General features: G+C 39.5%; 1 protein-coding gene across 5 annotated transcripts in view; it reads right to left on the bottom strand.

Annotated features, from left to right (window-relative positions):
* C14H8orf34 (chromosome 14 C8orf34 homolog) overlaps positions 1-26,206 on the bottom strand; it is a 366,056-nt gene that overhangs the window by 28,789 nt on the left and 311,061 nt on the right. For 3 of the 5 annotated variants that reach the window (XM_027561136.1, XM_027561138.1, XM_027561134.1), the window contains one exon: positions 5,651-5,698. The exons of the other annotated variants lie outside the window; for them this stretch is intronic. In XM_027561136.1, coding sequence (XP_027416937.1) covers positions 5,651-5,698 — 48 coding nt within the window. The remainder of the gene's footprint in view (positions 1-5,650; positions 5,699-26,206) is intronic. 5 annotated transcript variants of the gene reach the window in all.

Here is a 26,206-nt window from a genome sequence, read left to right as displayed (position 1 = left end):
GTCTCAGTGAACTCCGGGAGTTGGTGATGGACAGGGAGGCCTGGCGTGCTGCGATTCATGGGGTTGCAAAGAGTCGGACACGACTGAGCAACTAATCTGATCTGATCTGATAAAAGAAATGTTCACATATTGAGTTATAGGGAAGTCTTCTGGCTTATGCATGAGTTAACTTGAATCTGATCCTAACTAAAATAGCCTGTTTGTGGCCTATCAAACATACATTGCACGTCTGCTTTAATTATTAGAGAAAAGGACACATTGACCAAAGAATGAAGAATGTCCATGTTAAAAATAAAGATTAAATGCCTCTCTTTCTGGGACACCAATGCTGGGCCTCCTTCAGTGATAAGACTCCCTTCCCAGGTGCCAAGGCCACACTGACTTGCTGTGTACTTGCTGGACTCTTCTTTTTTTTGAAACCTTGAAGAAATGTAGCCCTGACTTGTTTGATGTTCTTTGTTCTGACAAGATACAAAACTGTGCTGAAAATCCTGCATCTCCTGAACAGTTTCTCAGAGTCATCTGGGATGTAGGCTTCTGGGCCAGTCCTCAGTTTGGCTCAAAAAATACTTTTTTCTATGTTTCTTATTGATTACTGATGATTTTCGTGACACCTCCATCTTATTTCTTAACTCACTCCTTTTTGTGGTTTTTCTATTCAAGGAAATTATAGGATGACATTGTAAAAACTTTGAAAGTAACAAAAGATGATTGGGTAGAGTCAATGAAAAACAAGTCATTTTTCTGGCAAGCCCTTTCATTTGTCTGATTTTATGAAGGCACTCTTTCATTGACTTTGAGCTATGTTATAACTGTGCAATTTATAGAAATGTATAGTAGTGCAAATAATTCTTGTCTGTATAAAAGCAAATTGCATCTACCTGAATGCACTTGATTAGTATTTTTTACATCTATTTATAACTTCATTTGAACATTCTTTATTAGACTACACATGTGAGGATTTGAATTCTCCTTAGAACTGGCTGTAACATCTTATTGGTTTCCTCATTCATTAGTGAGTTAAATAAATTTTGACATATTCATTTTATGTCTCTATGAAAGCCATCATTGTCATAACTTTTTAAAAATTACTATCCTTAACATGTATTGATTCTTACTAAATATCAATGACAAAACAGGGTTTCCCTGAAGAAAAGCTTTGTTTTCTATTTTTCTAGAAATGAGAAATAAAATTATGATGCTGCGTTCTAGTTATTTCCATTTTTAAAAAGTAAATCCTTGTGCATGATAAAAAGCAAAGACCTCTTATTATTATAGGAGAATAATGTCATGCACACTCCTTCAAAAGTATAGTTGGAACTTCAGTAATGATCACAGAATATACCACAGGAAGAAAAGATGCCAAAATCGGCATGAAAAGCAACTCTAAATTATTTGGCTGCAAAGAATCAACCCTCTTTCCAGTTTAGATGGTACAGCTGACAAAATCAACCTCAAGAGATTTGAAAAGACCTGTCTGCTCACGGTGCTTCTTTTCCTGTCTGACACCCTCGGAGACTGTGATGCTGCGTCTCGACACCTTGAGTTAGTCTCCCCTCCTCTGTGTGCTGTCTCCGGCCTTCAGATAACTTCCTGAAGTTATGAGGAACCACTTGAAACTGCTCTGGTGTGCGTGCATGCTCAGTCACTTCAGTCCTGTTCAACTCTTTGAGACCCCGTGGACTGTAGGCCACTAAATATCTCTGTCCATGGGATTTTCCAGGCAAGAATAGTGAAGTGGGTTGCTATTTCCTCCTTTGGGGGATCTTTCTAACCCAGGGATTGAACCCAAGTCTCCTGTGGCTCCTGCATTGGAAGTGGATGGATTCCCATAGAGCCATCAGGGAAGCTGCTCTTGAACAAGTTTAAAAAATTATTAACTTCAGTCTTGAGCTCGTTACAGATACTCAATCATTTAAACTGACAATATTCATCTGATGAATACATATGCAAATGAATACATTTCTCTAATAATTAGGAGATTTTTAAGCAGTATACTATGCTTGTTGGTGTTGTTTAGTCACTAAGTAATGTCCAACTCTTTGTAACACCATGGACCTGTAGCCCACCAGGCTCCTTTGTCCGTGGAGTTCTCCAGGCAACAGTACTGGAGTAGGTTGCCATTTCTTTCTCCAGGGGATCTTTCTGACCCAGGGACTGAATCCGTGTCTCCTGCATTGGCAGGCGGATTCTTTACTGTTGAGCCACCAGGGAAACCCATATTGTATGCCACTTTCCAATTACTCCTCTTGGAAATGCGATATTTTAAATGGTTTAGCTTCTCTACAAAAGGTATGGCAAGCTTTGCAAGTATTTGGTTTTAAGTTGTTTTCAATTATATATACATATATTTTTTTGAGTGAATGTTAACATTATAATTGTAACAGCTAAGACTTTTGCAAAGTGAAAATTTTATTCCTACCCTGAGTTATTAAGTACCTTACATGTAAAGAACACATAATTTCTTTTTAAACTGTTAGAACCATTTTGAGGATCAAGAGAAGTAAACTATTATAAAATATCTTCTTTTCATTTTTCCAAGAATACAAATCCTATCTGAAAAAATAAATAATACATTAAAAATATAGAAAATATAGACATTTCATTTTAGCTTTCCCTTTAGAGGAGACCATATTGTCTCCTTAATTTTGACTTAGGTCTGAACAGAATTGCCTAACATCATGTGGTTATGATTCTATCTAATTATAAGACTAAATTTACAAAATACAAAAAAAAAAGGGGGACTTTGATGTGCAAAGAGCTGTTCAAACTTTAGCAAGAAATGTTAAATATAATAAAAATGTAAACTCTATGGTTTATTTGAGTTTTAGTGTGTACTAAATAAAAGCAAATGCTTGCTAGATCACTTTTAACTTCAATGCTTCTAACATTTATAAATACTGCTCCTCACTGTTTGCTGATTCTACTAACAAGAAGGAAGGCAAAAGCAAAATAAGAGTGTAAGTGAGAAGAAACAAAAACTATCATTTTATGCCTCACATTCTCAACATTTTTGCACTGGCAAGGAAGAAGAATTTAAATGTATATTTTCTACAGACCAAATGGAATGATTAACATCTGCAAAAAAAGAAACTATCAATAAATAGTTCATTCATTAAGGTCATACTTAGTTTTTATGTAAAGGATGATTGTTTACTGGTTTTAAAAAGAGCTAAAATCTAAATATCAACCAATATTAGATCAAAAGTACTATGTGACACTGACCCCCTAGAAAGGTAAGGCTTACCTTGGGTAGCTCACACACAGTCCTAAATTCAAACTGAAAGTGAGCAATGAATCTCAGAAGCTAGAGAGATTATATACCCTAATCAACCAAAAAATACTATTCTTGAAAGTAAATGAATAAACAGTAAATAAATAAATAAATTTATTAATAAGAATTTCTCCTTAACCTATGTTATACAAAATTGGGGATTTTCTATGATGTATGCAGTTACTAGGAATAGCATCGGAAAGAACACGTCAGCTTGTCAAACTGTAGGGTATTTATGAATCACACAGAATTCCTGGTAGAAACGTAAATTTTGATTCTTTGGATCTGGTGTGAGTGCTGAGATTTGGCATTTCTTGCAAGCCCCCAGGGGATCCAGTGTCACTGGTCAGAGGAACTCACTGAGGAGCAATGCCCTGCTAGTGCTTCCGATGTGTGTTGGTTGCTTAGTTGTGTCCGACTCTGTGACCCCATGGACTATACCCTGCCAGGCTCCTCTGTTCATGGAATTCTCTAGGCAAGAATACTGGAGTGGGTTGCCATTCCCTTCTCCAGGGGATCTTCCCGACCCAGGGATCGAACCTGAGTTGCCTGTGTTTCCTGCATTGGCAGGTGGATCTTTTTTTTTTTTTTTTAAATCACTGAGCCATGGGGCCTCCCTAGTGGCTCAGACGGTAAAGCGTCTGCCTGCAATGCAGGAGACCTGGGTTCGATTCCTGGTCAGGAAGATCCCCTGGAGAAGGAAATGGCAATCCATTCCAGCACTCTTGCCTGGAAAATCCCATGGACGGAGGAGCCTGATAGGCTATAGTCCATGGGGTCGCAAAGAGTCGGACACGACTGAGAGACTTCACTTTTTCACCTTCAAGCCACTTGGGAAGCCCTTGTCCCATAAAGTATTTACACAATTGCATATAACATGCACATTTAGATTGCACATGTATAATGAGAAAATAAGGATCTTTTCCTTGGATAAGAACCATAAAATTAAACTGTCTCTTTTTAAAAGTTCTATCACATATGCAGCCCTTTTCCTGTACTGGCATCTCAGTGGTCTCCTTTCTCTACAGTACTAGATCCATACAGGACACATTTAAAAGGTATTAGGCACCCTTTTTGTGGAGGTGACCTACTACCCTTAGTCCCTGGTGGGGAATGCTGACCAAGGGCTTGAGCAACCATGGAATCCTAAAGGGAGGTTCTAAGTGTACATACTGAAAATAGTATCTCTATCTTCTTGGGAAACATTAATTGCTTTAACGTATTTATCTAGATTTCAACATCAAGTACATTAAATTGAAATTTAAAGTTGATGCACCAACCCTTCAAATTTTTTTCCCCCATATATTTTGATTTCTAACCTGAGTTCAGAACATCTACCTAGTTATTCCCTTGCTTTCCTTTTGCTACCCTTTCTCCATGTGCCTTTGGTAAAATTTCAACCACCTCCACACGAGCATGCAAACCAGAGATGTTAAAAACTTAAAGGGGGTGCCATGTACTCGAACTGTCCTCTTTGAGTGATATCTGGAAGCAAGAATGACTTTAAGTATGGGTACACTGTTCTGAATAAACATATGAAGTACCTACTACACTGAGCAGGCCACTCAAAATGGTCTTTGAATGGATTCATGCATGTAAGAATAAAATATTTAGAGAAACAGTTTCTGTCTCACTGAGAAGCAATATTCAAACCAAATATTTGCTACTTCTATGACTTCATTGCCAAACTGTTTCCCAGACTCCTTCACCTGCAAAAGATTCAGAAGGCTAATTTAGTGACCATTATGGTTTGGCTTCAGACCAAGTTTTATGGAGTCTGTCCACTGGCTTATCTGAGAGTTCTCAAATGCAGTTTGCAGACAGAGCAAAAACACATCCCGAGACACAGAGAATCCTTGGCTATCTCCAAAATAAAACCAGGAGTCTCAATGCCTTTGCAACAAAAATCTGCCAGACATTTTTATTGTCAAGATAGCACTTTGCTTAATGACTTGTAGGGATAACATCCTTGATGAACATTTATCACATGAATGAATGCCAGTTTGGTACAGCTTATTCTCTCTGTAAGAGCAATGATCGCATCTTATTTTGTTGTGCACAGCCAATATAAAACATGTGTTTCTCATTTATTAGGATATCAACAAATGCTTGCTAATGAAAATACACAATGGCCTTAGGTTTATACCATTTTACATTCATTTTCAAGATGAATTAAATATAGGATCTCCTCACCAGAGAGGAACATAACACCATTTTGATAACCTACTATATACTGTCTTTTTTTTTTTGTAGGGATGACCAGTGAATGGGTATAGACTGGAAACCCTATAGGCAGATGGAGAAAGCCCAAGTGGGTGCCTCACTCCATATGATAGACTTAATTCAGACCATGTACAAGACCACCTGAAAACTCACTTCTTCCATGTAGTTTTTCAATGACTGTCCTCCACTGACCGCTTCTCCCTAGAGGCAGAGAGGAAGAGAGTTTGAAAAAGTCAGGAGAAGGAGAAAGAATAAAAGAAGAGTCACGAAAAGTAGTAGAATCTGGGAGCAACACTAGATCTATACTATTCCCCCACCACTTTTTTTGGTTGTTGTTGTTTAGTTGCTAAGTCATGTCTGACTGTTCCGCAACCTCATGGATTGTAGCCCACCAGACTCCTCTGTTGATGGGATTTCCCAGGCAAAAATATAAGAGTAGTTGCAATTTCCTTCTCAAGGCAATCTTCCCAATCCAGGAATCAAACCCACATCTCCTGCTTTGGCAGGCGGATTCTTCACCACTGAGTCACCAGGGAAGCCCCACCTCAGTTGATACTTGTGGGGTCAACTGTTTGACAAATTCTTACTCAGAAGGAAATAATTTTTTCAAGGCAACAATATATCTTTCAGGTAGATTTTAGGTTATATAAAGAAATACCACCTAGCGGAGCTATAATAACTACACCTTAGGCATTAGTCGCTCAGTCATGTCCAACTCTTTGACCCCATGGACTGTAGCCCGCCAGACTCCTCTGTCCATGGGATTCTCCAGGAAAGAATACTGGAGTAGGTACCCATTCCCTTCTCCAAGAGATCTTCCTGACCCGGGGGTCAAACCCAGGTGTCCCGCATTGCAGGAAAATTCCTTACCATCCGAGCCACGAAGGACAACTTAGAACTGAATGTTAAATGACTAGCATCCAAATTTCTGTTATTAACTTTATAAATATGTACTTAAAACTAGGCTAATAAAAAACTCACTAATTCTGTATTCAATAAATCTGTGTGAAGACCTAACATTATATAAATATATATGTAACAAGTCATATAAAAGTTATACATATATACACACACACATATATACACCTATATACATAACTATATGGAAGTATAGTTGATTTACAATATTGTGTTCATTTCAGATGTACAGCAAAGTGATTCAGTTTCGAAAAAGATATACTTTTATACTTCATGGCCAGAAACATTTGGAAATAAATTCTGAGATACCATGAAATGATAAATTCTAGGACACCATGTGTGTTTAAAAGATAAGTAAATAAATATGAATAAAGCTTACATTTGTTTCTATAACTTTTCAAAGACCCTCCTTTTTAACTTTTCAAGGCTCTCGTATGCATGATCTTATTTGATTGATGTTTTTACTACAACTTGAGGGTAAGGCATTCTCAGGCCAATTGGATCCATAAAGAAATTGAAGACAGGGCTGCAGACAGCAATGCTTAAAGGCCAGGAGCCAAAAAAGGCATTGCTGGGTCTGGAGTCAACCCTGACACTCTTATATCTTGCTGAAATGAAAATTCTAAAAGGAAAAATTAAATTCACTTTAGTTTTTTTTTTTTTTTAATGGTGATATGAGACCCAGCTTCAACCCTGGGTTGGGAAGATCCCCTGGAGAAGGGAATCGCTACCCACTCCAGTATCCTTGCCTGGAGAATCCCCATGGACAGAGGAGCCTAATGAGATACAGGGTATGGGATCGCAGAGAGTCGGACATGACTGAGCAACTAACACTTTCACAACTTCACATACTCCAAAGCATTTTCAGAGGGTTAAAAAATTTTTTTTTTCTCATAACAAAAATTAATCTAGGAATAAAGTCCTGGGATTCTTTAGAAATCACAGATGGGGTCATATTTTTTCACAAATTATGGTTTTCACTAGCAAAAAATTAATATGCTGTAGTTTAAATGTTTTCAAATGCTTCCAAGTTTGTGGGATTTTTTAATGGATAAGATAATGAAAGAGATAGGATACTTATATTTATTTAAACTAAAGCATAAACTGTTAGGAAAAACCAAATCCAAATAAATCTCCCAAACTGTGAGAAATTTAATCAAAGCAGGCAGACAGGGCTGGAAACTTACTTCAGATAAACTGCTTTTTACAGTTGAATTAAGTATACTATCTCCCCTCATTTGGACAACTGGTCTAGAAAGAATGCTGTGGGTTCTTCCAATTTGGCTCTTCCTCCTGACAGAACCAGTGCATTTCTGCCAATACTCCTTTCCTCTTTGCCTGTGCTGTTGGGGTGAGAGGCATGTGTGTGTGCTAAGTCACTTCAGTCATGTCCAACTCTTTGCAACCCTATGGGCTGTAACCCTCCAGGTTCCTCTGCCCAGAGGATTCTCCAGGCAAGAACACTGGAGTGTGTTGCCATGCCCACCTCCAGGGGATCTTCCTGACCCAGGGATCAAACCCAAGTCTTTTCTGTTTCTTGCCTTGGGAGGCAGGTTCTTTATCACTAGAGCCACCTGGGAAGCCCAGGGATGAGAGGATGAGATGGCAAATGGTTTGGAATTAGATAGAGACCTGCCTTTTGGAAGGGCCAACAGCTAAGGCCTAACAGTGAGATGCTGGAAAGCAGTCCCTAGGTGCTCACTGAAAAGAGCGATTTGTTTTCCTTGGATCTGCAATGTGGTTGTTTTCCCCAATTGTCTGGAAACTTGCAGAATCAGGGCTAGACCTGGTGATGACTGAGGGCTTTCTTGATGACCAGATGTAACAAAAGCACTGTGTATCCTCCAGGGCTTCTCGACAGGGTTTCTTTTTCCCAAGGTGCCAGGTCCTTTTGAATATCTACACTAGAGAAAAGGGAGCAACCCACACAACACGATTTGTTTCAAAGGCCACACAGATTGGAGTCTGGCTGTAACCACCTCTCAGATCACTGACATGGGTAGCCCTGATGAATGAGGAGCATGAAGTGAAAAATTTCAGGAGGAAAACAGAGGGAATGGGTCTTTTGAGAGGATGATAAACATAGCACAGAGCCAGGTGAACCAAATAGAGAATAAGACATAAGAATCTCTAAGTCTTGGGGTCAGAGGAGATGGCACTGGTTAAGAGGCTTGATTCGACAACTCTGTCCTCAGTTCCCCATTTCCAACATAGCGCTGCTGCCATGCTGACTTTCTTCCTTACCCTACTGGTGGTGCGAATGAAATAAACCCACTTCCAAAGCATAAGGCTCTCAACTTCGGTCATCTTTTTCTCAGTTTTAAAGAATTGGCATTTTAGATATCAAGTCATTCTACGAACATAATATGATATTAATCACCTGGAAATGAATCAAAAGTACCTAAATGCAATTTCCCTTGAAAAAACAAAGAGAATAAAGGGGACAGAAGGGAGGCAGACCGGGGCGTGTGAAGGAAGGAAAGGGCAGAATACATGGAAACTGTGCCTGAAAAAAAAAAAAAAAAAAAAGGAAGAAAAGGTATTTCCTGAAATGTGGTTTCAGTTATCATGAATCTTAATATAACCAACAGTTGAGATAAAAATGCTTTGAATGTGAATTACAAAATATGTTATAAACTCAGCGAAAGGAAGAAAAAGAGGCTGATATGATTATTGCTTAACTTATGACACGGGATCATGGCTGTTAAGAGATGGAAGGCTCTCGTCACTCTCCTAGTGTTTTTTCCAATTAAGAAAGCATTCTTAGTGAGATGGAATATTCTAGAGACAGAGCTAGGATTAGACTCACACTCTCCCAAATCTATCACCATTTTCCAGCATACAAGGCTGCTCTTGTTTCTATCAGTAAGTATTTCCTGTTCCTCTCTTACTAATCTTTAAACAAAATATGTACAGACTTGCACTTGCATGTAGGGCACATTTATTCTCACACATTTTATGTCTAATACCTCTGGTATTCATTTCCTTCACACAAAGTTCCAAGAGAACCCTACTTCCAACAGAATGTTCTTTCTTCCCACGTTTTTTTCAAATGAAACTAAAAAATAATTTTGATACAGAGGAGACTCTCTTAAGAAGTACCTGGGGGTACTTATAACCCATAGAAGAATGGGAGCTTCATATAAATGGCCAAGACATTTCTAAACCTAAGGGACCCATGACACTTTACTCTTTTGTTTCAAAAGTGTTTATTAAGCACCTATTCTGTGCCACACAATTTACCAGGCTTGGGGACAAAGAGGTGAATAAGAACTAATCCCTACCATAGAAAGTTTACCTTGAGAAAACAGATCTACAAGTTATTAGAAGATAGAGCAAAAGTTACTTGACACAGGTAAGCCCAAGGTGCTATAGGAAAAAAAACAGAAGGAAAAGGCATCTCGTCTTTTATTAAACATTTTTTAAACATTTATTAAACATTTATTAAACAAGCATGTTTTGAGAACATCTCTGTGCTGGGAACTCTTATAACCACTTGATACATAGGATGAAGGAGTCAAAGGAGAAAGATTAAAACTGAGCAAGTTATTTTTAAGCTTAGTCCTAAAGACTTAGTTGATTAGTCAGATGAAGGAACTGAATAAGGAAGAGGACTCATACCAGGCAGAAGACAAATTCTGTACAAGGGCCCAGATCCAATGCAGCAAATACCTAAAGCCACAAGTATTACAACGAAAATTACCAATACACCATGCATTTTGAGACAGACAGATATTAATATCATGTCATTTCCTAATTTTATACTATACTTTGCTGTAATATAGCTGCTAATAAAATGGTTATATGGAGAGTCTGTATGTGTGTGTGTGTGTGTGTGTTATTTGTATGTCTTTGGCCATGCCAACAAGGGATGGAACCTGGGCCCCTGCAGTGGAAGCACCATGTGCTAACCACTGGACTGCCAGGGAATTCCCTGTTGGGTTTTCTAAAGTGCATTATACAGGGTTGCTAAATTTGTGATAGATGATAAAAAGATTGAAGTTCAACTTTCCAAACATCAGCAAATTTGACAGATGGAAACTACTACTGGTGTCCAAGACAATAGGCAGTGATCCAGGTCCAATTTGTAAAAAATTGGGTGCCACAATTTAGAAAATCAAAAATTCTGGGCAAGTTCTGAAGTCTTTTATATCACTGAGGTAGTCAATAAATTAATAGCTAACTTGCGCTTTCAGACTGAAATATATGAACATATGTTCTTTCTAATTGACCCCAATGTCTTTTCATATTGTTGAAAAATATTTTTTCTGAAACTTTGTTTACAATCTCATGAACAAATATAGCATCAGCACAGACCCTCTTTCTCTGAAAATGACACTGCATACCTGGCAACAGTGAGCCAGACTGATATACTCTAGGAAATTCATTGTATTTTAAAGAAAAATAAAGTCCTTTGGACATCTAAAAAAACATATTGCATGATTTACAAGGGGAAAACTTAGATTATCATTAGACTTTAACAGCAGTGATTTATAACAGTAGAAAAATGAAGTAATATGTTTAAGATACTGAAGGAAAGAAAATGTGAGCCCAGTAATCCAATGGAGAGTGAACTTCAGAAAACCAAAATGCCTAGATCTAAGAACAGATGGTGAGCATTAACTATAGTTACCTGTCCTAAGACCACAAGACAGCTGAAAAGCAGAGAATATATTACGCATTGGCTATATACTCTTGACAGTGTGGATTTTGTACAGCTATTAAAAAATTGGGGAGAGAATAGAAAAGGTAAATGCATTTTTTTCAGTATTTTATATTGGTAGATAGGCTGATATTTTTATCTTGAGACTTCTGTATATAACATGGAATAAAACAAATGAGTTATTATGGAATATTTTAAATTCCAATATCACCTTTATCTTAGAATTGTTGGTATGGAAAAAAGGAGCTAAAGCTATAATACAAAAAGAGTTTAAGTCTTAGCACTCTCTACTTTAAATTCAAAGTGTCAGTGAACTAACTGTCCACTCAAAGGCACTGGAAACAGGGCCGCCCTGGTGGCTCAGTGGTAAAGAATCTGCCTGCCAATACAGGAGACATAGGTTTGTTTCCCGGTCTGAGACGATCCCACATGCCATGGAGCAACTAAGCCCGTGCACCCCAACTACTGGGCCCATGCTCTAGAGCCCGGGCTGCAACTATTGAGCCCATGTGCCACAACTACTGAAGCCTGAGTGCCCCAGAGCCTGTGCTCTGCAACGAGAAGTCGCTGCCATGAGAAGCCAGAGTACCGCAACTTGAGAGTAGCCCCTGTGTGCAGCAACTAGAGAAAGCCTGCATGAAGCATGAAGACTCAGCCCAGCCAAAAATAAATAAATAAATTTTTTAAAAAAGACACTGGAAATAGTAACTCAGGAGCAATGAGTATCCCTGGTATCCAGATTGTGGTCTGAAACATCAGTTCTCACTAAAAGAAACTAGGACTTTTCAAAAAAAAAAAAGGTTGATCCCATATTTGGGGCAGGATACATATAATATTAGCTTGGAATACCTTGTGCTACCCAACAGCAAGCCAGCTATCAGAGACTACCAGGGGTAGTATGGAATGACAAACAAATGCAAGGAAGCTTAAAGAAAGAATTATTTATCTTCATCATCTTGAAAACTAGCAAGTAAAGGAGAGAAATCAAGCATGTATCCTTGCCTTTCTTAGGAGAACTGTATTCCTGGCCAATTACACAGTAACTTGAGAGAAAGGGTCTCTTAGCAAAAGCATTCCAACAAATAAATACAAAAGGAAGTGATGAAATTAAAATATCATCACTTTTCAGCTATCAATGAATAAACAGATATTGGTATCAAGCATCTATGGCTGCTAAGATGATAACATTAAAAAAAAAAAACAACAACTAGATATCATGTGTCTCCTCTAGCCATGCTAAAGAGGAGCTTTAGTCAGTTTCTGGATAAATACAGGAAAATACAGAGAACTGAAGAGCCCATTGAATTGCACCAAGAATATGAAGTTAGCAAAATTCAGACTGAAGAAAATCTGACAGGTCAAGTGGCCAGGGTTCTTTAACAGATAAATTGTAAGAAAATGTAAAAAATGGAAGGGTAATATAAAGTTTAAAAAAGACTTAAGCAGGGAAAGGGAAGGTGGGATGAACTGGGAGACTGGGATTGACATATATATAATAGCATGTAGAAAACAGGTAACTAATGAGAACCTACTGTAGAGCACAGAGAACTCTACTCAGTGCTTAAATGGGAAGGAAATCCAAAAGAGCGGATATATGTTTATGTATGACTTATTCACTTGGCCACACAGCATGAAATAACACAAAACTGTAAAGCAACTATATTCCAATGAATTAAATAAAAGAGAGAGACAAAAGACATGTCTGACTTTTGAAAGTTGGCGAGGTTAGCAATAGGGGCTTCCCTAGTGTATCAGATGGTAAAGAAGTTGCCTGCAATGAGGGAGACCTGGGTTTCATTCCTGGGTTGGGAAGATCCCCTGGAAGAGGGCATGGCAACCCACTCCAGTATTCTTGCCTGAGAATCCCCATGGACAAAGGAGCCCGGTGGGCTACAGTGCGGTGGGTCACAAAGAGTCAGACACAACTGAGGGACTAAGCACGCAAAAGGCTAACAATAGTGTCAGAGAATGCATGTTTAGGGCTTCCCAAATGGCGCAGTGGTAACGAATCCACCTGTCAATGCAGGAGATGTAAAAGACACGGGTTTGACCCATGGGTCAGGAAGATCCCCTGGAGTAGGAAACGGCAACTCATTCCAATATTCTTGCCTGGGAAATCCCACGGACAGAGGAGCCTGACGGGTTACAGTCCATGGGGTCGAAAAGAGCTGGACACAACTGAGCACAGAGCATGATGCACATTTAGGTGATAAAGCTACTTTTAAAGCACAAGTTGATTATTATAAAAGTTAGAATAGTTTTTATTTGTGGGGAGAGGCGGGAGTTGAGATTGGGAGAGGGTATACTGAAAGGACACCCTAGTTGTCCGGCAAAGCGTCATTTCTTGATTTGAGGAATATTCTCATTATAAAAGTAATTAAGCCATATATTTGAGTGATTTTCTTTATTTGTGTTTTGTAATGAAAAGATATTTTAAAACAAACAGCCATTTCTAATATTAAACTATATTGTTATAGGCATAACTGTAAGGTCCAGCCAAAACTCTTAAAAAATCAGGGTGAAATGTTATAAAGTTCTATTTATTGCTGGCTTTACCTACATGGTGACATACCCAATTCCCCATTTAAGCTAAATCTTTTGTTCTATGTAAAGAGGTAATTATTGGTAATATATCTAGAAAAGCAGTTAAAGGACACTCTTATCATTCTGATTCAATCTTAAGCTAATCTAATTATAACAGTGACCTCATAAAAATCAGTTGGCAATTTTGATTTTTACCATTTGAAATAATTAAGCCTTTAAATTCTGTTCCATTAAGCTTTTAAAAAAATCAATAGATGTCACTCGGGAATCTGTAAAGTACCTGTATAAATTCTCTGAGGTCAGTGAAAAACGAATGTCAGTCTCATAATTTAAACCAAACATACAATGTGTTCTTTTAAAATTAAATTAACCTGTGTCTTTGCAAAATGCCTAAATGGCTAAGGTGACCAACTTCCTGAACTGTGACTCAGATGGGCGCCTGCAAGAAAACTGATATCCAAGGCTCATGAAATACCAAGATTTTAGGTCTCTCTTGTTCTCAGTTCATGTTTCCTTAATTTAAAAAAATGATCAGTGTTTTCGATAAGTAATAATACTCGGCACTGAGGGAAACATACTTCTATAACCAAGAGAAATATGTTTGCATGGACCCAATCTTGAACACAATTACATGGACACAATCTTGTGCCGGTTTCTTTTAACATATGTCTCTGATTTTTTTTCATTCAACAATAAAAAAAAAAAAGATCAGTCACACAGTTCAGACACCTTTGAATATTTTAATACACATTAAAGGGCTACAGAATAACTTAAACATTGTAAGGAAAATGAAAAATTCATTGTAGGAAAAATGTCTTGTAAATAAATGCAGGTAGTATAATGCAGAAGTCCATTTGAAAGTTAACACATTTATTAGAAAAGGGCTAAATGTTTTGGGGTTTTTTTTGAACTGATTCCTTACATAGTCCAAAAAGCATATCTGCAGAATTAAGGTCCAAACCAAATAAACCAAATGCATGGATTAACATTATCTAGCCTGTCACAAACTCGACAACTGATGTCATCAGCAGTGTTACTAGGACAGTTGTGACACACTTGGGGGAAATGTGTAGAAACAGAATCAACTGTCCAAGAAACAGCGATGACTTCCAAATAAATCAGAGAAGTGACTTGGAGGGGAAGATAAAAGAGGTCTTTAACTGACTCAAAGTATCATAGTATTACCTCTGAAAGTTTACCTATTGTTTCTAGGATAGTTTGAAAGGCGACTCTCACAAGTGTGTCCAAACTCGCCACTTGTGTTTAATGTACTACAGTATTTCTTTTGCTTAACACTCCAAGTTCGATGCCTGGGTTGAGAAGATTCCCTGGAGAAGGAAATGGCAACCCATTCCAGTATTCTTGCCTGGAAAATTCCATGGACAGAGGAGCCTGGTGAGCTACAGTCCATAGGGTCACAAAGAGTGGGATACGACTGAGCAACTAACGCACACACACACAATATGGGTTTAATGCGGGCTGGTCACTGGACTGAGATTTGGCAGGTGTTTTTTTTTTTTTGGCTGAGTCACACAGCATGCAGGATCTTAGTTCCCAGACCCTAGGAATGGAACCTATGCCTCCTGCATTGGAAGCACGAAGTCTTAACCACTGGACCACCAGAGAAGTCCCTGAGACTTGGCCTAGAGTCTATGTATTGTCGGAAAGAGGCTAAAGGTGGTAACCTCCTAAACAGGCAAAGGTGTAGTGTTTGGAGTCAAGCAAATACGTGTTTAGACATCAGTTGTGCTGCTTATGCCTATGGGCATTGGACAAGTTACATAAAAATTTCCCTGGGCCTCAGTTTCCTCATCTGTAAATGGTGATAATACCATGGACTGTCACCATTATTAATTAGGATAATAAGTATTAGCACTCAATTAGGTTTTTAGTAAAAGAAAGAGAAAACCAACCATATACTATGTAAGGTAGGAAAACTAGGAATATGTTTAATTCTTCAAGAATATAGCTGGGGGGTATGTGATAGAATGGATTGAGAAACTGGGCTGGACATATATAGACTATTGATACTACGTATAAAATAGATAACTACTGAGAATCTACTGTATAGCACAGGTAAATCTACTCAATGCTCTGTGGCAACCCAAATGGGAAGAGAATACAAAAAAAATTTAAAAAGAGGGAATATATGTATTTGTATAGCTGATGTACTTTGCTGTACAGTAGAAACTAGCATGATATTGTAAAGCAACTACACTACAATAAAAATATTAATAAAAAAGAATATAGCCAGGAAGGGAACCTGACTATGGGGAAATCAGATGCTATTTTTTAACTTCTCTATTCTTATTTTCATTCTCATCAAAAGTCACTTTAAAAGAATCTTGCACTTTCATTGACAGGTAATTTTTGAATGACTTCAAATATAAATAAATTTTCAGCAGTAAGTTCAAGGGTAAATGAAGGTTGACTGATGGTGAAATGAACTGTGAAAGTCTTAGTCGGTCAGTCATGTCCCCATTTTTGCAACCCCATGTACTTTAGCCCACCAGGCTCCTCTGTCCATAGGATTCTCCAGGCAAGAATACTGGAGTGGGTTGCCATTCCCTTCTCCAGGGAATCTTCCTGACCCAGGGACTGAACCCAGGTTTAGCTGTGTTGTGGGCAAGTTCTTTACCTTCTGAGCCACCAGGGAAGCCCAATGGTGAGATAAAAAAGGACTTTAAAAAGCCTGTAACATCAGAAGGAGAAAGAAGCAAGTAACACAAGTCAAGAGAAATGAATTGATGAGAAAAAGGAGTGAGCCAGCATCCTTAACAGGACTTTGCTCCTGACCATCTGTCCTTCTTCAACTCAAGACCCTCCCCAAACTGCCAGCATATTGAAAAACCTCTACACACCCCCACCAGTCAGTTTCTCTGTTCTTCATACTATTTCCTTCCCTCCTTCTTCCTGTCCTGCCTTCCCTCTTCAGCCATCCCTCTGTGCATTCTTTCATGACCTCTTCCTGATGCCACTTCAGTTCAGTTGCCCAGTCATGTCCAACTCTTTGCAACCCCATGGACTGCAGCATACCATGCTTCCCTATCCATCATCAACTCTTGGAGCTTGCTCGAACTCATGTCCATCGAGTCAGTGATGCCATCCAACCATTTCATCCTCTGTCGTCCCCTTCTCCTCCTGTCTTCAATCTTTCCCAGCATCAGGGTCTTTTCCAATGAGTCAGTTCTTCGCATCAGGTGGCCAAAGTATTGGAGTTTCAGCTTCAGCATCAGTCTGTCCAATGAATATTCAGGACTGATTCCCTTTAGGATTGACTGGTTGATCTCCTTGCAGTCCAAGGGACTCTCAAGAGTCTTCTCCAACACCACAGTTCAAAAGCATCAATTATTTGGCTCTCAGCTTTCTTTATAGTCCAGCTCTCACATCCATATATGGGGCCACCTAAGAAGATCCTACTCTCAACAAGTCCAAGTTCTGTGCCACTGTTTCAGCAGGACTTTCCTGACCCATGTGTTTGGGTTGCCCCTGCCCACATGCCATGTCTTCCCATGATACCTACAACTAAGCTATACTGCCCGCCTGGGCCTGGAGTCATCTCTCCTAGTGGTCCAGCGGTTAAGACTCTGTGCTTCCAATGCCAGAAGCACCAGTCTGATTCCCAGTCAGGGAACTAAGATCCAAGATGCCCCCATGCCTTATTCTTGTACTCCTTCCAGTTCTGCACTGTAACTTGGCATAAAAAGGAGAGCAGGAAGGCAGTGCTGGCCCCAACTTCATGTCATTTTCCCCTTTTCCTCTTGCTTGCCCCGCTGAACCACAAAGGGCTTGATGAGTCTTGTGTGGATACCCCTGCTTGCATCCCCAAACTTGTTTACACCCCGCCAAAACGTCTACCTCTTGTCTACTCTTAAAACTGAACTCTTGGGAAAGATGAACTAGGGGAAAGGGGACCATGAAGGTCCAGGAAGTGAGCTTAGAATAATTTGGGCAGCAGATTCCAGGATTCTGGTACTTAGCATGTGGTCAGGCTCCAGCTGGACATGTCTCCTTAACCCAAAGAACTGCTTTTCCCATGCAGAAGGGCACAGACTTGGCTGGTCAATGAGGGCACTGAGGCTCTCTGACAGTAAACACACTAATTCTTCAGTGTCTAACATTTAACGCAGGGCTTGACATCTAAAAATTATTCCCAAATACTTATAGAATGGAGAAGCATTATTTTAAAAAAGCACAGATTTTTAATTTAAGGTGCTAAATAATCAAAAGGTAGTAGAAGATGTGGTTAGAAGCACAGAAAGGTAAAGACATTGTGGAAAAGTTTCAAACATTTCAGAAATGACAGAATTGGAGATTCTTGTAGCAAGACATAGGGAGAAAGGTCACATTTAGATTTATTTAAGATCCACAGAAAATACAGCCCAAATATGAGCTAGAGAAAGATATTTTAGAAACACAACATTGTAAAGCAATTGTTGTTTTTTATTGTTTAGTCACTAAGTCGCGTCTGACTATTTGCGACCCCATGGGCTGTAGCCTGCCAGGTTCCTCTGTCCGTGGGATTTCCCAGGCAAGGATACTGGAGTGGGTTGCCATTTCCTCCTCCAGGGGATCTTCCTGACCCAGGGATCAGACCCATATCTCCTGAATTGGCAGGCGGATTCTCTACCACTGAACCACCAGGGAAGCCCTAAAGTAATTATATTCCACTAATGAATAAATAAATAAAGATTGATTATTTGTTTTGAGTTGGATAATGGCTTCAAAACAGAGACAGACAAAAATAAACTGAAGATAGAAGAATAACAAGAAAGGAGTGAGATTCAGTGAAATTGCCCATCAAAAAGAGACCTCAGTCCCACCAGCTATAGTGGTCTGAGAAGCCAGCCACGACAAAGGTTTTTCTAGGATGGATAGAATGTTTTGTAGTGTGATTACTACCAAGAAATCTTGATAAAACTTAGAGAAGAAACAAAGTAGGAAAAGATGTGGAGAAATCTGTTTACTGAAGGTATCACAACCATACTCTGCTCACTACAATATGTACCAAATCCCGTCAGCCTAGTTTCACATTTTTTGTAAACTAGAGAATGATGGAGAGTTTATATGGATCACCTAACATCCAACAACCTTCAACAACCTTAAGAACTGCAATATAGATGCTTCATTAAATCTAAGACCAGGCACAGAGTGTGGAGTTCATGATGCTATCCTAAGTCTCTTTGATGCAGTAGAGTTTTCCCTTTATGGTATAAAACCATTGTCCCCTTGGGACCGAGAGCTCCAAAATGTTCTATAGGAAGACACTTCTGTTAATTCCTAGTCCAAAAGAGTGAATTTAATGTGCCTTACAGAACAAAGCTAACTCTGGGGCCTCGAAAACAGCCAAACCACATCATAGAGGGTAAGAAGATACCTTCCATTCTCATGAAGGTATGCCCATCTTTAGAACCAAGTTCAAAGCAAACATCTTTTGAAGTCTTACTGAACACGACTGAACACTGAGGTTTATTACAATGTTTTTGCATGTGTTTGCATTTTGTGAAAACAGCTAGATCAGAAGCAGTGGAGCCAAAAAGATTTCCTGCCAGGTCTGGGAATCTAAAAGCCAGAAATGTCAAGAGAAAAAAATAATTCTTATAACATGTGTAGCCTAATTTTACACACTTTCAATGTTCATTGAGATAAACACTTGAAATCCTGGATACACTTTGACAATGAACTTCAGAGCCAAATATTTAGCCCGTCTCCAAACCATGGCAATATTGCAGGTTAGAAGTTAAATGTAACTCATCTTAGAGTCACTGCCAGTCAGTTAAATGTATCACTTTATTTAATAGTAAAACCAAGTCATGAAAAAGCAGCCTCTATATTTTTAAAGATCACAAGTCTTCTAGGTTACAGTTCTCTTGACTCCTGTAGAATGCTCTTTGAAGCTCAGAGATGACACAAATCAAATTAATCCAGGCACCTGCCATGCAGAGTTTTGCCTTAGAATATTTGAGGACTCTTTGAACACTCATCTGGCAGAACACCTTACTCAGGGCTGACTGCCATGAACAACCAAGCAGACTGTGCCTCAGCCAAGGAGGCCAGTGGAAGCACATGCTGGCCACTTTTGTAAACAAGAAAGAGCTTTGACGGCAAGTGACTTAAAACAAGGGGCTTCCCTGGTACCTCAATGGTAAAGAATCTGCCTGCAATGTAGGAGACCCAGGTTTGATCCCTGGGGTGGGAAGATTCCCTGGAGTAGGAAATGGCAACCCACTCTAGTATTCTGGCCTGGAAAATGCCATGGACAGAAGAGCCTGGAGGGCTACAGTCCATGAGGTCACAAAGAATCAGACACACACACACAGACCAAGCATATATATCTCTGTACTCAGTCCTCACAATATTCTTGTGAAACACTTATCTCTATTTTACAGATAAAGAAACATACTGAGAAAATTCAAAAATAGAGCTGAACCTCAAATCCCATGTTCTTGAAGCCTATGCTCTTTCTAGAACACAGTAAATGAAATCAACCACTGCTTTAGTCAAATTAAATGCTTAAACTGTGACAGATGTTGCTGTAAGCACCTACCTGGACTTCTAACTCAGTTTTCTGTCCATTAAGTTAGGCTGATTATTTTCAACTTCTTGGGTTTGCTAGTCCAGGGCCAGCCCAATAGATTATTTACACTAAATATCGTATATGTATGGGCTTCCCCTGTGGCTTAGCAGGTAAAGAATCTGCCTGCAATGAGGGAGACCTGGGTTTGTAAATTTTATATGTATATTATATTGTATATGTATATGTCTATATAGAATTTTTAAAATCATGCTTTATTCTAAAGCTCTGGCATTCTTCTTGGAAATGAAAATAGTTAAAGCTAAAATAATTGGGTTTTATTTTATCATTACTATACAGAATGACAATAGTGACTGCTCTGCCAGTCTTACTGAGAATAGTCACAGGAAAAGTAAGTAGAGGTTCTATAGGATTTACTGAGTTTAGAACCACTTTCCACATTTGAGCAAAGTCATGGCCATTTGTTAATGAAGCCTACCTACCAAATATAATCTAGTACTTAAATAGATGAGACTATAAGAACAGTACAATAAAATAGCCTAAGCACAATTTGCATCACCGATTCAATGGACATGAACTTGGGCAAATGCCGGGAGATGGTGAGGGACAGGGAGGCCTGCCATGCTGCACTCCATGGGGTCACAGAGTCGGACATGACTTAGTGACTGAACAACAGTTTGCATGTTCTGCATGATCTCTGTTTAGAGTAAAAAGAAGCGCAGTTCTGAAAGGCCTCCAGGTTCCCACACAGACAGCAAGCCGCCACAATCCCTTATCACTCTCCCTGCCTGAATTTGGCATAAAGTTAGCAGACTTGAAAAGCTCAATTAAAGATAAATAGTTCTTAACAATGCTGCTACACTCCCTGAATTCACAGAACTAACGTAAATACGTTCATATATTACTTGTTTCAGGAGAGGATATTCCGACATGACAGTCCCGGAACATCAACTGCTGACTAAGGGTTGTGGTTTAAATTCAACTTCATAAGAGAGTCATTCTTGGTACTGTCCTGACTCTGGGCTAGCCTGGGAATCTGCTACTCTAACACAAAGGTTAGGGTTATCAGAAATCCTCAAGCCAAAAGGAGAAAACCAAACCAATCCACACGGGGGGCGGAAAAAGGAGTCAGTTTTGTCGTTTACATGAAATGCTTGTCTTCGTGACTTTCATTACTGCCATCACAATATGCTAAGCTCATCATTTTGTGATCTCTGCAAAGAGACAAAAAGCCCCTGAAGGATGAGGGCTGAGCCTCATCACAGAGGTGTCCCCAGTGCTATCAGAGGGCTCGGCATCTAGCAGGCACCCTGTAAATATTTGCTGGACAGCAAGGAGATCAAACCAATCAGTCCTAAAGGAAATCAACACTGAATATTCATTGGAAGGACTGATGCTGAAGCTCAAGCTCAAGCTCCAATAGTTTGGCTACCTTACATGAAGAGCCAACTCATTGGAAGAAGACTCGGATACTGGGAAAGATTGAGAGCAGGAAGAGAAGGGGGTGACAGAGGATGAGATGATTGGATGGCATCACCTATTCAGTGGACATGAACTTGGGCAAACTCCAGGAGATGGTGAGGGACAGGGAGGCTTGGCATGCTGCAGTCCATGGGGTCACAAGCAGTCAGACACAACGTGACAGAACAACAACAGATACTTGATGACTGACTGAACAGACTACTTCAACCCAAAAACCCACAACAATCGGGAACAAGTTCAGTAACTACCCACTTTAGCACTTGATATATAAATGACCTCAGTTCATCCTGCCTGCATAAGTGTATACAGTTGGTTCTATGAGTAAAAATATCAAGTTCAGAGAGACTGTATTACTTGCCCAGTATATATCTCAGAGGGGCCTCCCTTATGGATCATTTGTAAAAAATCCATCTGCAATGCAGGAGACAAGCGTTCGATCCCTGGGTTGAGAGGAAGAAATGGCAACCCATTCCAGTATTCTTGCCTGGGAAATCCCATGTTCAGAAACACCTTGGGCTACAGTCCATCGGGTCACAAAGAGTCGGACATGACTGAGTGACTAAGCACACATATCTCAGAGCTAAAACTCCTAACGCAAGTTGTGACCTTGGGTCTCGAGAACTTCAGAGTCCATGTTCTACCCACTGTACATTGTCTTGACTTTCAGAACAGATATGAAATTTGGTGTGGTCTAAATTTAAATTTTGGAAAAGCTCTGCACAGACTCAGCATAATATTCAAGGCGGGCAAAGTTTTTATTTTTAACCTAGCAAATTTGTGAAGGTGAGTTGGTAAGAAGCAGCCTGCCCTACTGCCTCCACAGCTCAACAGTAGACATTGTGGAGAGATACAAAAGTTACAGAACTTTCCTATTGATGACATAGGGCTTAATCTTCATTTTTAAAGGTGTTTTAAAAGACCTTGGTGGATTCATGTTGATATATAGCAAAACCAATACAATATTGTAAAGTTAAAAAATAAAAAAAAAGAATAAAAGACCTTGGTTATAAGAAAACTTCAAAAATAGATAATAAATAATGAAAAATGTTGCTACTTGTTGCACAGCAAGACTAAAAATGTCATCAAGTTCACTTCCCCTTTAAAAATCACATTTTGACTATGAAATGGAAGTGCACTGATAAGAGGCCTATTTTTATGTTATGGTGGAGGAGTTGTTTCAATTTGTGAAGCATACACTTGGTATGCATCTGATCACCCTATGTGTGTAAATCATCTAATAAGCCTCTGTCAACTGTGTTTAACTAAATAAGAGTTCTCTTTCATCAGTATATGGAAGACATAGCCATATGTAAAGACTCCATATTTTCAGAGAAACAAGCAGTTCTGTTCAAAATTATATCCATCAACACCATTTGAGTTACTTAAGATTTTGATGAGGATATTTATTTATAGACAGAATGTTTGGAGTGTTGTGGTATGCAGATTCACTCCTGAACTAGTGCTGTTTAGATGAACAGTTTAGATGAATTCCTTAATATCCTTCCAGTTAACATATCAGTTTAGTTCAGTCCAGTTCAGTCGCTCAGTCATGTTCGACTCTTTGCGACCCCATGAATCACACCACACCAGGCCTCCCTGTCCATCACCATCTCCCGGAGTTCACTCAAACTGACGTCCATCGAGTCAGCGATGCCATCCAGCCATCTCATCCTCTGTCGTCCCCTTCTCCTCCTGCCCCCAATTGCTCCCAGCATCAGAGTCTTTTCCAATGAGTCAACTCTTCACATAAGGTGGCCAAAGTACTGGAGTTTCAGCTTCAGCATCATTCCTGCCAAAGAACACCCAGGGCTGATCTCCTTCAGAATGGACTGGTTGGATCTTCTCGCAGTCCAAGGGACTCTCAAGAGTCTTCTCCAACACCACAGTTCAAAAGCATCAATTCTTCGGCGCTCAGCTTTCTTCACAGTCCAACTCTCATATCCATACATGACCACTGGAAAAACCATAGCCTTGACTAGACGGACCTTTGTTGGCAAAGTAATGTCTCTGCTTTTGAATATGCTATCTAGGTTGGTCATAACTTTCCTTCCAAGGAGTAAGCGTCTTTTAATTTCATGGCTGCAGTCACCATCTGAAGTGATTTTGGAGCCCAGAAAAATAAAGTCTGACACTGTTTCCACTGTTTCCCCATCTATTTCCCATGAAGTGATGGGACCGGATGCCATGATCTTCGTTTTCTGAATGTTGAGCTTTAAGCCAACTTTTTCACTGTCCTCTTTCACTTTCATCAAGAGGCTTTTTAGTTCCTCTTCAATTTCTGCCATAACGGTGGTGTCATCTGCATATCTGAGGTTATTGATATTTCTCCTGGCAATCTTGATTCCAGCTTGTGCTTCTTCCAGCCCAGTGTTTCTCATGATGTACTCTGCATAGAAGTTAAATAAGCAGGGTGACAATATACACCCTTGATGTACTCCTTTTCCTATTTGGAACCAGTCTGTTGTTCCATGTCCAATTCTAATTGTTGCTTCCTGACCTGCATATAGGTTTCTCAAGAGGCAGGTCAGGTGGTCTGGTATTCCCATCTCTTTCAGAATTTCCCACAGTTTATTGTGATCCACACAGTCAAAGGCTTTGGCATAGTCAATAAAGCAGAAATAGATGCTTTTCTGGAACTCTCTTGCTTTTTCGATGATCCAGTGGATGTTGGCAATTTGATCTCTGGTTCCTCTGCCTTTTCTAAAAACAGCTTGAACATCAGGGATTCACGGTTCACATACTGCTGAAGCCTGGCTTGGAGAATTTTGAGCATTACTTTACTAGCATGTGAGATGAGTGCAATTGTGTGGTAGTTTGAGCATTCTTGGGCATTGCCTTTCTTTGGGATTGGAATGAAAACTGACCTTTTCCAGTCCTGTGGCCACTGCTGAGTTTTCCAAATTTGCTGGCATCTTGAGTGCAGCACTTTCACAGCATCATCTTTCAGGATTTGAAATAGCTCAACTGGAATGCCATCACCTCCACTAGCTTTGCTCATAGTGATGCTTTCTAACGCCCACTTGACTTCACATTCCTCGATGTCTGGCTCTAGGTGAGTGATCACACCATCATGATTATCTGAGTCGTGAAGATCTTTTTTGTACAGTTCTTCTGTGTATTCTTGCCACCTCTTCTTAATATCTTCTGCTTCTGTTAGGTCCATACCATTTCTGTCCTTTATCGAGCCCATCTTTGCATGAAATATTCCCTTGGTATCTCAGTGAACTTAAAACAACAGACGCACACACACCCTCCAAATACAAGGTACTTAGCTAAGATGCTATTTACATTTTCCAACATTTAAGAAATTCTTGGGACTTTCCTGGCAATCCAGTAGTTAAGACTCATGGTTCCACTGCATGTGGTGGGGGTTCAATTCCTGGTCAAGGAACGAAGATTCCACATGCCACATGGCACGCCAATATAAAGCAAAAAAATCTTTTCCATTAAACAGAGATAACTTCTCTTTATCCTTCAAGACTCAATTTAGAATCAAAAGTGTCCTCTCACAGCATCCCTCACCTCCGCATTGCACACTTGGCTGAATGCCTAGAAGTGCTTATCAAATATTTGGGGAATATTGCTGTAAATATTTATATGAATATATCCATGATTTATGAATGATCCTGAATGAATTAGTGTCAATTCTAATTTTTTAAAAAGAAAACTAAGAGTATATTTTCTACATTTATCATGAATAGCAGCCAGAAATTTAGAATTGCACTTTTCAAAATAGAAAAGTTGGTCCTAAATGAATTAATTCTGAATAAGTGGTCTATATCATCTGAGTACTTATATCTCTTTCTGGCAACAAATGTGGGAAAAAATAAAGTTTCCCAGCTTGCCTTCCTTCAGTCAAACACACACTCTGGTCAGCGTACTGTACTTGATGCTGAGACTTCAGATGGTGTGATGGAAAATACAGGGCTGCTGGTAGCTCTGTACTGTTTACACTGGGAATGGTCTCTCTTAGTTTTAAGCCACAGATGCACTTGTGTGTGGACTGACTTCTTACAATACCAAGGATATGACTGCCACCTGGGTCCCCAGGTGGCTTGGGCAATGGTGGGAGGTTGGACATGCAGAGAAAGGCAGCCATCTACTAGAATGAAAAAGGTAAGCTATGGAGCCATCTGGACCTGTGTCAAAGCCACCCTACTGCTCTGTAGCTTCATAATCTTAAAAGATAGCTGAGTCTCCTGATAGCAGTTTCTACGGCTGTGAAACGAGTGTGGACAAGGGATGTCACCTGCCATTTCAGTCAGTGAAGGATTTCATAAAGCCATCAGTCACGGCAGCTGTCCCTGACGGTGTGTGCTGCAAGGAATTCAGGATGGAGAACACAGGATACTGGCCTTAGATAGTTAAGATGCATATCAAAGGAATGCTTTCAGTAACCCCAGACTCTTGCATCTTCCAGTACATAGAAAAGCACTAACCTCATTAACTTGAGATGCTGACTTTTTGTGATTAGCAGCAATCTTTTGATGTTTGACTGCATGGGTTTTCTTGTTTTGTATTTTCGGCAAAAACTCCTACATATCCTGCCTCTTAGTCCCTCAGAGCT

This window comes from Bos indicus x Bos taurus, chromosome 14, assembly GCF_003369695.1.
Source record: "Bos indicus x Bos taurus breed Angus x Brahman F1 hybrid chromosome 14, Bos_hybrid_MaternalHap_v2.0, whole genome shotgun sequence".
Lineage (NCBI taxonomy): Eukaryota > Metazoa > Chordata > Mammalia > Artiodactyla > Bovidae > Bos > Bos indicus x Bos taurus.
The sequence above is the reverse complement of the archived record's forward strand: the minus strand, read 5'-3'. Positions and strand labels throughout refer to the sequence as shown.